General features: G+C 36.2%; 1 protein-coding gene across 2 annotated transcripts in view; it reads left to right on the top strand.

The window, feature by feature from the left end:
• The window catches only part of EFL1 (elongation factor like GTPase 1), a 149,626-nt gene that overhangs the window by 20,088 nt on the left and 115,933 nt on the right, over positions 1–13,605 (top strand). For both annotated transcript variants that reach the window (XM_077828055.1, XM_077828056.1), the window contains exon 12: positions 1,289–1,388. In XM_077828055.1, the coding sequence (XP_077684181.1) occupies positions 1,289–1,388 (100 nt within the window). The remainder of the gene's footprint in view (positions 1–1,288; positions 1,389–13,605) is intronic.

A 13,605-nucleotide genomic window follows, 5' to 3' on the forward strand; every position in this document is an offset into this window, starting at 1 on the left:
GTAATACAATTTAATAAAAAAGATCCCCTCTGTTCTGCTTTAGGAAGTATTCCAGGAGAACTAACAATAGAGGGAAGATATATGTTTAAAATGCTAATAACGGCTCAAAGTATATATCTGAACATTGGCTACCAAAATATTTACATAACTTCATTTCTATAGTGAAGACATTATGTTTGAGAGAACTTCAAGGGATGAGAGAACTCCATGGGGATGGAGCTTATCATTGTCCAATTGACAGTCCTTCGGTTTTGTTTTCTCAACTAGTGGGAACTGTTTAACACATTCCTTAATGAAGCAAGACAATCAAATATATTGACCTCCATAAGCCACATTGAAAATTATGGCAATAAAAGTTAATCAGAGGAAATCTCCTCCTTGTTATGTCTCTTGATTGTTTTCAGTTATGAAAATACAATTGTATTCCTAGCTATTTTAGTGAGTGTCTTATTGCTTCATAGTAATAGTCCTGTAGGTTGTTTGGCCAAATAATTTACAGGGTGTTTTCTGACTATATCAGGTCAAGAGAAGAGTTAGTTTTCCATGTTTATAAGTTGGTCAGAGGAATTTGTTATTTTGTTTACCATTTGACATTGTTTTTTACCAGTTAAAGAAAAATTATTGTAGATATACAAAATGTGCTCAGAGATGTACAAAAATAAATGTAAAGGCAGTTGTAGTGTCATGGAACTCATTTACAGTGGTCTCAAAAGTACAGAATTTGAAAAGAGGGAAATAACATACAAACACCTCGTATTGAGGTTTTAGGTCAGTCATCCTACAAGGAGCTCCATGTTTGCTGGACTCCCATTAAAATCAGTGGAGATTCATGCAGACACTGACATCCAGTTCATTTATAGCTACTTGGAGGACCATGGCCTTACTTTTGAAAGAAATAAAAGAACTTGAGACAATACGCTAGATGGTTCAGCATTCTACTGTTAAATTGTGCCTTCTTTTTCAGTCTAATCTAAACCAACGTCCTAAATGTTATTTTGATATTTTAAGATTATTTCATTTTATTTGAGTGTTTGTAACTTGTCATCCATTACTCAGAATTTTCATTTGCACAGATTTTCTCCCCTTCTGATTTCATGTTGTGGAACAGACTTGAAGGTATAAGCAAACTTAGTGAATATTAATGCTAAATCAGTGTCCCCTGCTCTTGTTAATTTACCCTTTGACATGTTCTATACAAAACAGAAAGAAAAAGTATGTATAAAAAAATAGACATCTTTATCCACAGTTTTGGAAAATTGCGTTATCATTTCCTTTCACATTTGTTTAGTGTTCATGAAATGCAGCAGTGAAGACACAGCCCCTGTCATTGTCTTTGTTTCCAAAATGTTTGCAGTTGACGCTAAAACATTACCACGCAACAAACCAAGGTAAGAAAAATGTGCCACTCGGCCATCATCCACGTTGATAACACTAGATACCTCCAACTAAGGTTCCATCACTCCAATGTAACTAAGTTATAATGAAAGTTTTGATAGATTGCTTTTGGTGTAAGGAAGTTATTCATTATTCTTTGAATAATATCAAGTGGCTTAAACAAGGAGAAGGAGCACTAAATAAATTTAAGACTGACTCTTTTGCTTCATGTTTCATTTTGAAAATTTAGTGTACATGTTGAAGATTAATTTAAATCTTTTGTCAAAATCTAAAAAGCACTCTTTTTATTTGGAAAACAACATTATTACTCAAAAGCCCATCACGATACCTATATTGCTCATTATTATTCAAAGATCACTGTTTGGTAACATGTTTCTCTGACACCCTTTTGTTGTGACAGTGGAGTGCTTTAGATGAAACGGACTCAAATAATTTATCAGATTCTATTAAGAGGAACTACATTTCCTTGAGACATTCATAATAATGGGATTAGTTGTAACCTTTAATCTCTGTAAATCTCTAGGGCATTTTAAATAGTTTACAACTCTATTAAGTAGCCTCTTCACATCTGTATCATTGTGAATACTAGGACTGCTTTTTTCAGAATGAATGAATATAGATGTGGAAAAGCATTTAAGAAAATACTTGTCTTCTTACTATATTAGATCTTTGCCTATTACTGTTTCACTTAGTCTTCATATGCTGAAACTCGCTTACTTAATGGAATTTGGTGTGGCTTATTGCCATATTTAATGTTTGAAAATTAGGACTACTATCTCTATAGTTTTTACACACAGACAATTCATTGATGCTAAAATCTCACATGAATTTTCTTTCCTTTATATTGTGATCTAACAAAATCTTCTAGACAACATTTTAAGTCTTTTTATATTTTCTGAGTGTTTTATGGTATATTTTCCTAGTTGGAGATTATTTTAAATCTGCATTTGAGTCTGAATTGACAATGAAATTGTTTGTGTAACCACAGTTTTGTAATTCTGTAATTAAATATTTTTATTTTCTCCACATGTTCATTTGTAAACACTGATAAAGAATTCAGTACACAGTTCTGTAATTTACAATCTCTACATTTTCATTTTTTGCCCTATCCAGCCTAAAAAGAGGTATAATAGCAGTGAATTAAGCAAACCATTTTTCTCTTGTCATATTTATTTTTCAAGGAGGCCCTAAAAACTTCAGTTTGATCATAAGGTTAACTATTTCTAAATGTGTTTTGCATTTCTAACATTGTGAGATGCAGAAACATCACAGTTGTAATATATAGTATTTGAATGATCATTTTAATATATTCCATTCAGCTTTAGACTTAATATAGCTATAGATTTAATATAGTTACCTGGATATTATGCAAAAAAGATTTGTTTATGATCGACTGCTGAGAGTTTCGGAACTTTGTAAGAAAAAAATACTTGGTTTTAAGCTGTAATTTTGGTTGTGAGAATACCAATTAGCACAATTACATTTAAACTGATTACACAGTTGATTTTTCGAGAACTCAAATGCTTAATTGCCAAAATAACCTCCAGATGAAGGCAATATAAAATCTTCCCTTTCCAGCACACAGATACATTTCCTTTCCTGAAAATAGATACATTTTCTGAAACAAGTTTGAGATGAGATGTTTAATTCATTTAAAAAATGTAGTCATTGGCTGGTGATGTGCAAAGAGAGCTATGCTATTAGCTTCTTCTGTTTTTTCAGTTATTATGCTTATAAAGTATTTTCCTTTAGATTATGTCGATTTGAATAGTCATTCACAAATGGGAATGATGCATTGGATTTATGGAGAATGAATTTGAACACTAGATGGTGCTGTTCTGTTTGTTATTTCATATGGTACAAATCATATCTAGTATATGTTTTTTTCATATCTGTGATGTAATTTACCAACTTTGTCGTCGTCTTAGTCTTAACTTTTAATTAACATTCAATGTGGCTATTTTTTCTTCCATTCCATGAGAAGGCACCTTTCTCAGCCTGCTTTACAAATATAGCCCACACACTATGTAGAGTCCAAACCTTAGATATTTTCTCCCTAGTGAGCCAATTGTGCTACTCCAATATCTGAGTGGAATAATTAGAAAGAAGAGCCCACTTTCACAGCAGGATCAAAACCTGTTTACGAAATGGAGATGTTTCAGACATATGCTGTCAGCTTTTACGCAAGCGGATCACAAAAGGCTAAAACCTTAATAAGCTAGTTTTAATTTCAAATTTCTGGCCAAAATTACATGGTAATAATTGTCAGTCCTATGCTCTAAGTGGAATCTGGGCTCCTAAAAAACAGATTGCGTTTGATATTGACTTTGCAAAGCTAATGGATTCCTCAGACGCCAGCATTCATCTATGTTCTTCTTCCCCTTACTTCTTCCACTGCTCATTAGAATTCACTCTTAACCTCCTACCCCCATTCTCCCTGGGTATTCGGCCTACATTTTCTTTTGTCTGTTTTACCCTCCTTAGCCATTCATCTCCCTCCTTGATGCTTTACATTTTTCAGATATTTGTAGACACTTGTATCCCACTTTTTATTCTTTAGGATATGTATTTTTTTAAAAAAGTCATGTTTCCAAAACAAACCCATCTGCCTTTTAATGAATGATTTGTAACATGATGACATGCATGACTGACTGTAGTTTGTGAAAATGGCACTTAGGTGCAAAATATATTTGCAAAATTTTAATGTTTGTTGCATTTCCTCTTCAGTTGAATAAATTCTGCTAGTATTAGTTGAATACACGTAGTCACAAATAGGATTACGCTTTTCCACTCTGGTAGGTATTTTGAAACATAAATCCATAGTTCTGAGTATCACTGACCTGCTTTGAAAAACCTCTAACAATGCATCTGTGCTGAGTAAGCTACTTCCATAAATCTGGAGAAACCTGCATCTATCTGGCAGTTTTTAAGTAATGTATTATTGGTGCAGAAACCCTCTGATCTAATCTTTTTTTGGTATCTGGATTATTTCATCAAAAGTTAAGGTTTCAGAACTTTCATCAAAATCAGGTGTTAGTTGTAATTGACTTCTTCCTGGAAGACTTTAGATATATTCATGATTGTGAGGATTTAAAAAAAAGTGTTCCCCGTATTTTCAATACATTTAAAAGACTTAATGCCTCATGTTTTCGTATTCACATCTAAAGTATTTTAATAGATGATTAGCTTTAACGAGCCAATTAAAGTGTTTAACTTGGTTGATAATTGAATAGTATCGTTAAATTACACTTTTGTTTTTGCCAAGACTTCTTCTCATTATCAAAACCATAGAGGTTTAGTGATTAGACTGTTCTATTAATTTCACATTGAAATAATGATCTGATTAAACACTGAATGCCATTATGAAAGTCAGTGACTTAGCCAATTATAAATTCTTTTGTATTTAGTCTTCGAGTTTAAAGCTAAACAATTCCTAAACAATCCACAAATATATGCGATTCATTTTTTTAAGAGAAAAAATACCTCAGTGAAGCAAAGTATGGTCCTTATTAAAAAAAAAATTAATTTTGCAGAGAAAGATTTGAAAGTGTGTTTGTAATTACAGCAGTCATTGTGTTCTATATACATAGTTAACAGCAAAAATAGCTGTAAGGCAGTACTAACTGCAAGATCAAGAATTCCAGAAAGTTGCTCCAGCTATCTTAACTTGGCCACGGTGCACACAGTTTCTTCTGTGGCCATGACAGTTCCCCAGAGTGGGGGAAGGGTTATGTGCATAAGTTCTGTAGAGGGTGGAGGGGAGACAATTTGCAATCTCTTGCCATCCGCTTTTCCTCCTGGCCTGCCCCAGTCTCTAATTCCCTGCTCCCTGTACTAACTCCAGTACCAGGTGGAGAAGGCTCTTCTGGGTTTGGGGTACAACAGTGCTTCGGGGTGGTTAACCTTCCCATCCTGTGCAGACGGGGAGTGATTAACATGGAGAGGACAGGGTCTTGCTCAACAATAGGAAGAAACGGGGATGGGGAAATACTTTTAGATCTTTTAAATAAAAATTAATATCTAGAAATAAGCATTAAAATTAATCTGTTAGGGCATTAGTTATAATAACAAAACCAAACTGAAATAATAAATTGAAGAAACTAAATAAATTAGAACAGGATTTATACAGGCTGGAAATAGATTAGACTAGACTAATTTGGGTGTCCATCTCCCTTCCAAGGAAGGTTTGTTCCCTGCTCAACACTTTGTGATGGCTTTGTCCTGTGTGGGTAAACTTCAAAGCAAAAAATTGTATTTTTTTTTCATGACTATTGGGTTCTCATATAACAGAATATTTCTACTCCTGTAAATTCTGTATAATTTCAGAATAGGAGATAATTAAATTTTGAATCTGGGAATTAGCAATGGACGTGGCAGGTTAGTCCGTGGAGAGGCTCAGCCTGTTAAGGAACCTATTGATAGTGTATTGTAAGTGAGCAACCAGTTGTCCACAGCTAGTGACATGTAATTGCCCTGAATTGCTTTCTGGGATGACACTTCCTATTTTTTTCTTTGCTGTAAAATCAGCAACTGGAAAAAAAGGTGTCAGGTCTGAGAGATGAGCATCTACTGTATTTTGCCCTCATATCTGTCATAAACAACTGCATTTAGTAGTTTAGAACTTCAAGGTAAATGTGCTTTGTTCTACAACTTGGCATGACTTGGGCATAAAAGTGATTATTATTCTTGGCTCAGCTTTTGTCATAAGTCTGCTCTATAACATTCAGTCCTAAATTCTTAAAAAGGCAAGAAGGAGAAGAGAGAGGAGGCGGACCCTTCTTTATGAGAGGAATATGGCTATTCGAACATACATGAATGGTTGGACATTTTTTCTTGTTTGGGCCGCAGAATTTTTTTACTATAGTAAAGGGTAGGTGGATGACCGATAAGAAGCCATGAAACTGAAGAAAAGCATGTTTGTGCCTAGTAGAGAAGAAGAAGAAGAAGAAAACAGTAGTTCATCAGAGTGAAAATATTATTGCATTGTGGAAGGTCACTGTCAATGTAGGTTACCTACTAGGCATCTGTCTCACAAAGTAGACTTGTCTAATTTTGTAACCTCATGGGTTTTTTTTAAAGTCACATTACATTCATTCATGAAACTGTTTTCTGGGCCAACCACTGCTTTTTTTTTTTTTTTTTTTTTTTTTCATTACCTGCTTCATTTTTTAGCTTGTGAATTCCCCATCATAAACCAGATTAGAGTCGCAGTGCCAAGAAAGTAGTACTGAATACTAATTTCATAAACCTGAAGTATAAGGAGAGCATTACATAATTTTTCATGTTATATACATAACATTGAAATTCACTAACCAACCCTTCAGTTTCATGTGAGAAGTAGCTCAGACGTAGTATTCTGTTGACTTGAAATCTTCTAATTTGATAAACCTCAAGTACCACAAATATAAGTTAATAAAATGCATATCATATTTAGATTTAAAATGCATTTTCATGAGATATTCAGTAGCGAGAGGATGAGTTCACAAAACCGAAGAACTTCATCCTTGTGATGTGTCCTGCCTTCTAGGTAGAAAAAACATTGAAAGAGGACCTCGCCCGTTTTACTCTAGTAGAGTATTTTAGAAACTGAGTAATTAAAAAGTAGGTATTACTAAGTCCTGTATAAACATGTTTTGTAATGGAGGTCAGGGGTGGGGGAGGATTTTGGTTAAAATTCCCTCTTCTGAGTCTGCTACTAGAAGCCTTTATCTTGCTGAAAGGTTGTGAAATTAACAAGTAATGTCTTCTACCTTCAGACTGTTCAATGATAAGATTAAATATGTTTGTAATCAGAAATATATGTTAATCTCTTACTATTGAAACAAATAGTTCTTCTGCCGTTAAGCCATTAGTGCAAGATGGAAAATGCTTGGGATCTACCCAGGCTATACCTGGTTAGTAGGTATTATCCACCTAATTTGGGATTAAAATATACAAAAGTTCCAAAGCTCCATTTATCTTGAACTGATTAGTGTTACCTACAGAACACATATACTAGTCACATAAAAGCTATAGGGGTTCTGCCTTTTTTATGACTATTGCAGGTGGTATGGATCCCATAATATCCCTACCACTTTCCTCTGAATGATATCAAAGATACTTTCTGCTCCATCTGCATGAAATCGGCATTTTTCCTTAGATATCACCATTAAATTGGCACTTCCCCAACAGTTCTCTATGAAATTACTATGATGATTGCCTCATTTTCTGCTAGCTGCTTGTTTGCATGTCTTAAACCAACAGGTTGGTGTATACTTCAACTGTTAATGCACTCACTTTCCTGTCTGATATTCCCTAAAGATTATATTTAAAGAAATATAAACAGTTACAATTTGCTACACTTCAACGAACAACATTGCGAATGTATTTAATCAAAAGAAGTGAACATTTATAAAGTTCTAAACTGTGTGAAAACTCACCATCTTCTTGCAGGTAAATTGACACTTGCATTTAAAGTGCTCTGTGCCTTGTAGTGCAGCTACAATTATTGCTCTGAGCTGATCTGTTCCTGGATTGCATTTGTGGTTTGCACTGAACCTTATTTAAGTAATCTGTAACAGTGAACACTGACACTATTCAGTTGAACATCCTGTCAGAATTACAGGCCAACATTTGGGAATGACACCTACTTATGTAATTAACAAAGTAAAATATGGTCTCAGAAAAGGAAAAAACCTATTTAATGTGTTTGATTTGAAATGCATTCTTCATTTGTATGGAAACATGCTACATTTGAGTTCAACTAAAACATATGGAACTGATTGAAGGTACAGTTTGCATTAATGGGTGAAATTTGGATCTCTTTGAGTATTTGTGAGATTACAAAGGAGTAGCTTAAAGCATCGTACAAAAGTATCACAGCAAACATTGATTTTATTTTATTTATCATTGTGACATTCTGTTCAGGACACACAGAACAGTAAACCACTGTGTTATCCCTTTGCCTCAGCTGGAGATTAGAATGTGTGTCAGCTTCCTGCCACACAGGTCTACCAGCAAACTCCTCAAGGTTCTGCCAGTTTAAACCTGGCCTTGCAGGGAATAGTCAGTGAACCTGACTCCCCCAGAGACATCTTTCTCCGTTGTCCAATCCCTCTGTGTGACACTCACAGAAATTGTTAAATTTGTGCTGCCTCCAAAGAGACAGTGTACACTCTAGCCTGTTAAGTTAGCTGAAGATTCACACTTCACAATATTCCACAGCACTTAAGAGGGTTTATAATAAAACAAGAATAAATTCATTAATAAAGAACAGACATTAAGTGATACTAAGCAAGAGACACACAAACAGGTATGGTTACAAACAAAACAAATAAAGCATGCTGTCTAGTACCTAAAATTTAATAGATTACAATCTTGGCCTCAGGCAATTCCTCACCTGTATTCCTCTCTGAGTCTTCAGCCCACATGGTTGGAGGATCTACCGTTCACAGATTCCAAGGGCTCTGGTCTCTTTTGTACATTAAGTGATGGGTAATTCAGATGTCTTTTTTTCTCCCTTTTGTTGTCCAAAGTCCATTGTCTCTGCTTCAAGAGCCAGGAATTTGTCCTAGAGTGCAGACTCTGTCATCCAGCATGCTTACTAAGCTGTCTCCTCTGCCACTTGATAGCTTTGTTTACCTTATATGTAAATGTACTTGTCTTGTTCTCTGCCTGTAATCAAATTGGTTAGACCGGTAAATCCACATTCCTTTGTCTAGGCTTTGTCAGCTTGGTGTATGCACTGCCTCCCAAACCAATTTTAAGAACATATTTCCAGTGCAAATATACAACTCGTTGTACCCAATCTGTACATACATCACGCAGTGATTTTCAGGACCAGTGTGTCACTAGTTTACATATGATACCTTACATCATTGGTTCTCAAACTAGGGCCGCTGCTTGTGCAGGGAAAGCCCGTGGCAGGCCAGGCTAGTTTGTTTACCTACCACGTCCGCAGGTTTGGCCGATCGCGGCTCCCACTGGCCGCGGTTCACCACTCCAGGCCAATGGGGGCTGCGGGAAGTGGTGCGGGCCGAGGGATGTGCTGGCTGCCCTTCCTGCAGCCCCCATTGGCCTGGAGTGGCGAACCGCAGCCAGTGGGAGCCGCGATCGGCCGAATCTGCGGACGCAGCAGGTAAACCGGCCCAGCCCACCAGGGGCTTTCCTTGAACAAGTAGCAGCCCTAGTTTGAGAACCACTACCTTACATGACAACTTCTAGATACATATTATGACAACAGTATGTTGGAGGTAATGAGGGTGTCAGGCTTGATATGAGCTACAGTATGGTGGACCCTTTACCAGCTGGCATTGAGGGGCTCTTAGGTTCACAATCACACATTTATAGTTGCTCTTGCATACTCATCATAGTTCAGATATAGAATATAGAATCATAGAATATCAGGGTTGGAAGGGACCTCAGGAGGTCATCTAGTCCAACCCCCTGCTCAAAGCAGGACCAATCCCCAATTTTTGCCCCAGATCCCTAAATGGCCCCCTACAAGGATTGAACTCACAACCCTGGGTTTAGCAGGCTAATGCTCAAACCACTGAGCTGCATACTAGAACTTTTCTAGATGATACTTCGTAGCTTCTTATTGAATTTTGAAGTATACATAGTGAAATTAAATTTAATGACTGCTGCTATTACAAGAGAGCATGGAAAAAATGTTCAATTCACCTTCTCTTTGCATCATCTTTATAAGACCTCTGTGGTTTTATGTTTTCTTATATATTGATTGTAGTTATTTTCAGTTGGTTGGTTTATTGCTATGCCACATTTATCTCTACTACGAGCTGTCTAGAATTTCTAGTTATCTCTAGCAGAGGCAAAAAATATTTTTCTCATTACTATGTTCTAAATTATTATGAATGGAAATTGCTCTTACAAGTTCAGCTTTTTAAGGTGTTGCTGTACACAAAGTCAGCTTTCTGGGTATTAATTCATGGTTGGGATTTGAGCATTGTGTCTTCTTGGACTCAGACTGACAAACAAGTTTTGAAATTAAGAAGGGGCAGGAAGACCATTTGGTCATATCTGTGCACTAAATTTCAATGAACAGAATCTGCCCTTGTGAGTTTTGTGTTAAGGATGTAATTGAACAAATATTTATCTTGCCTCTTACCAGGCAGAAAAGCTTGTATGGGTTGGATTTAATCACAAAGAGCATAATCATGAAGCACTCTATATGGCATTAGCTCATAGCACTCATGGAATTTGCTCAGTTTTAAGGCTTTTTATAGATGGCAGGTTCCTACTTAGTTTGATAGCTAGGATTTTGCTTGTGTCCATGACTTCATGGCAGTTAAACAACTAGAAAAGATAAATTGGAGACATATTGCCCTCTGACTTCGTTGTTAAAGTACAGTTTTGATCACAAGGCTTCTTTAGCTATTCATGAGTACATAGGAAAGGTATCTCTAGACATTTGCTGAAAGAACTATCAGAGTCTGAAATTATGGAGGTGCCTGGTAACTTCACCATTAGGATTGCTATTTTAAAAGGACAAAAATTCCTGTTTACCTCTAAAAGTAGATGGCCAATTGGTATGAAATTTCACACCGTGTTAATTTTTATGCCATTCAAATTTTCTTTGTATTTTTGTTTGGTTTTTCTTCATAAGTTATTAATGCCAAGTCTGATATTGGGTTGTGTCTGAAATTTGTCCATGTTAATCCTACTTTTCATTGACTGAAATCTTTTTAAAAAAGAGGACTATCTTGAGTAAATCTGTTACAACTAACTGCTCTTTTATTTTTGTTTTAATATTTGGATTTAGGGTAATTTTTTAGCCATTGTTCATTCAGTAACTATAACTGAATGTTGTGTTGGGAGAGGGAACTTTAGTAAAGGCATTTGTGCAGAAGAGGAAGCACTGATCCAGTGGTTAGGGCACTTGCCGAAGTCTCAGTTCCAACACAGACTTCCCAGGTGACCTTTGACAAGTCAGTCTCTATATGTCTCATTTTCCCCATTTGTAAAATGGGCATAATAGCACTTCCCTACCTCACATGGGTGTTGAAAGGATATGATTTTGAAGTGTTGAGATTCTGTGATGATGTGGGCCATATAAGTACCTCAGTTAGAGACATGGTTACCTGGCAACCCTTGGGAAACAGAGTTAAGTTTGCAGTGCATGGTCTGTAGTGTACAGTAGTTGTAGTAAAGGTTTTGTGTGTGTTTGTGGGTGAGGGAGAAGAAGGTATGTAGTGTTAACTTATTTAACCTTCGATTTCCTTGGTTTTGTGAGTTTGTGTCAGAAATGCTGTTTCTGCTGTCAGAGAAGATTTTAGCCATCAGCAACTATTTATGGACCCTTGTGCACCTTCTCTGTTGTACAGTAATATCTGACATGAAGGAGTAGCTTTTGATGGAGAAAGTTTCATCTGACAGTTTGTGTGCCCATGAGCCTTTAATCAGGTATATGTAAACCCAGTCCCAATCAATCACATTTGTAAGCACTGTGCAGAACCAACTGCTACACCAAACATCCACAGCTACTGCTGGAGGGGAAAAATAATTTGGTAAAGAGGTGTATACAGAAGGACCAAAGGATGGCAGAGTTAAGATTACATTTATCTCTTGAGGGGAGTGCAGCTTCAAATGACCATATCTAATAGTAGCTAATACTAAAGATTCAGTCCCACACACACTCCCCTTTCCCAGAAGCTGGACTAGATTTTCTCACCAAGACATTGCCCAGGCCTACTAGTGGATCAGCCAGTCCTTGGTGCAATTGAATGGAAAGAGTCAGAGGACCATTATAAGCTGTCATAAGTAAGAATTGCCCTAACTTTAGCTAGAAATGGCCCCATACAGGCTATTTTGTTGTCAAGGAACAGCCAGAAAACAGAGCATGAAATTACATTTCAGGAAAAACTTTAAATTTTTGAGACTTTTTGCTCTTGTGTTTTAAATCCCCATCAGATCTTTCAAAAAAAAAAAAAAAGTGTGAAAACACCTAAGAAAGAGGGAGACCCAGACCTGGTCAGAATAGCCAGTAGCTTGATGGTAAGGGCACTCACCTGGGATGTTGATTCAAGTCCCTGCACTTCCTGATTCAGAGCAACAATTTGACCCTGGGTGTCACATGTTCCAGGTGAGAGTCCTAACCCCCAGGTTGTTGGCTTTTGAGGGGGTGGGGTCATAGTGGAGGTTGGGTGTGTGTATGTGTCTGTCTGTGTCTCGTTCTCTCTCTCTCTCTCTTTCTCCACCAGAAATTCCATTCTGGATCTGAGAGACCTTTCATGGAAATGTTTTGGCATTGTCAAAATTATTTTGACCGGTTCTGCAAAGCGGCCATAAGTTGGACTGAGGATGTAGCTCTTTATCTCCGTTTTATAGTTCCCCAATGACCAGGTGTCTGGTAGGGTGTTTCAAGCCCCAAGAAAGAAACATGAGTAATATTTTATTATCTAAAAGTTTATGCTGTACAATTAAGTTTCAAAATATAAGAAGAAAATATAGCGCCCCACTCTTCCTCTACTAATTTCCCACATTATAGAAAAAGGAAGACTTTTAGGGAGTCAACTGGCCACCCTCATAGTAAAGATGTGACAGCTTACATCTTCAGAGACATTCTAGCGACTCCTTCAGGAAAACCACAGGAAACCAGTGTTGATGCTCCTGGTATTTCTAAGGTAAAAAAACAAATAGGGAAAAATTTTAAAAATCAAAACTTTCTTTGTATACCATAAATGAACAAACAGCGAACATGCGCAACTTTATTTAATCCTTTTCAGATAACTTTTAAGTAATTATAACATCTTAATATATTAAACATCAACTTTGAGATATGTAGAAACTAGGGCTGTCAAGTGATTAAAAAAATTAATCATGTTGTTAATAGAATACCATTTATTTAAATATTTTTGGATGTTTTCTACATTTTCAAATATATTGATTTAAATTACAACTCCGAATACAAAGTGTACAGTGCTCATTTTATATTTATTTTTGATTGCAAATATTCGCCGTAAAAAACAAGAAATAGTATTTTTCAATTCACCTAATACAAGTACTGTAGTGCAATCTCTTTATCATGAAAGTTGAATTTACAAATGTAGAATTATGTACAAAAAAACCTGCATTCAAAAATAAAGCAGTGTAAAACTTTTAGACCTAAAAGTCCACTCAGTTCTACTTCTTGTTCAGTCAGTCGCACAGACAAACAAGTTTGGTTAGAATTTGCAGGAGATCATGCTACCCGCTTCTTGTTTACGTCACCTG

This window comes from Eretmochelys imbricata, chromosome 10 (genome assembly GCF_965152235.1).
Source record: "Eretmochelys imbricata isolate rEreImb1 chromosome 10, rEreImb1.hap1, whole genome shotgun sequence".
Lineage (NCBI taxonomy): Eukaryota > Metazoa > Chordata > Testudines > Cheloniidae > Eretmochelys > Eretmochelys imbricata.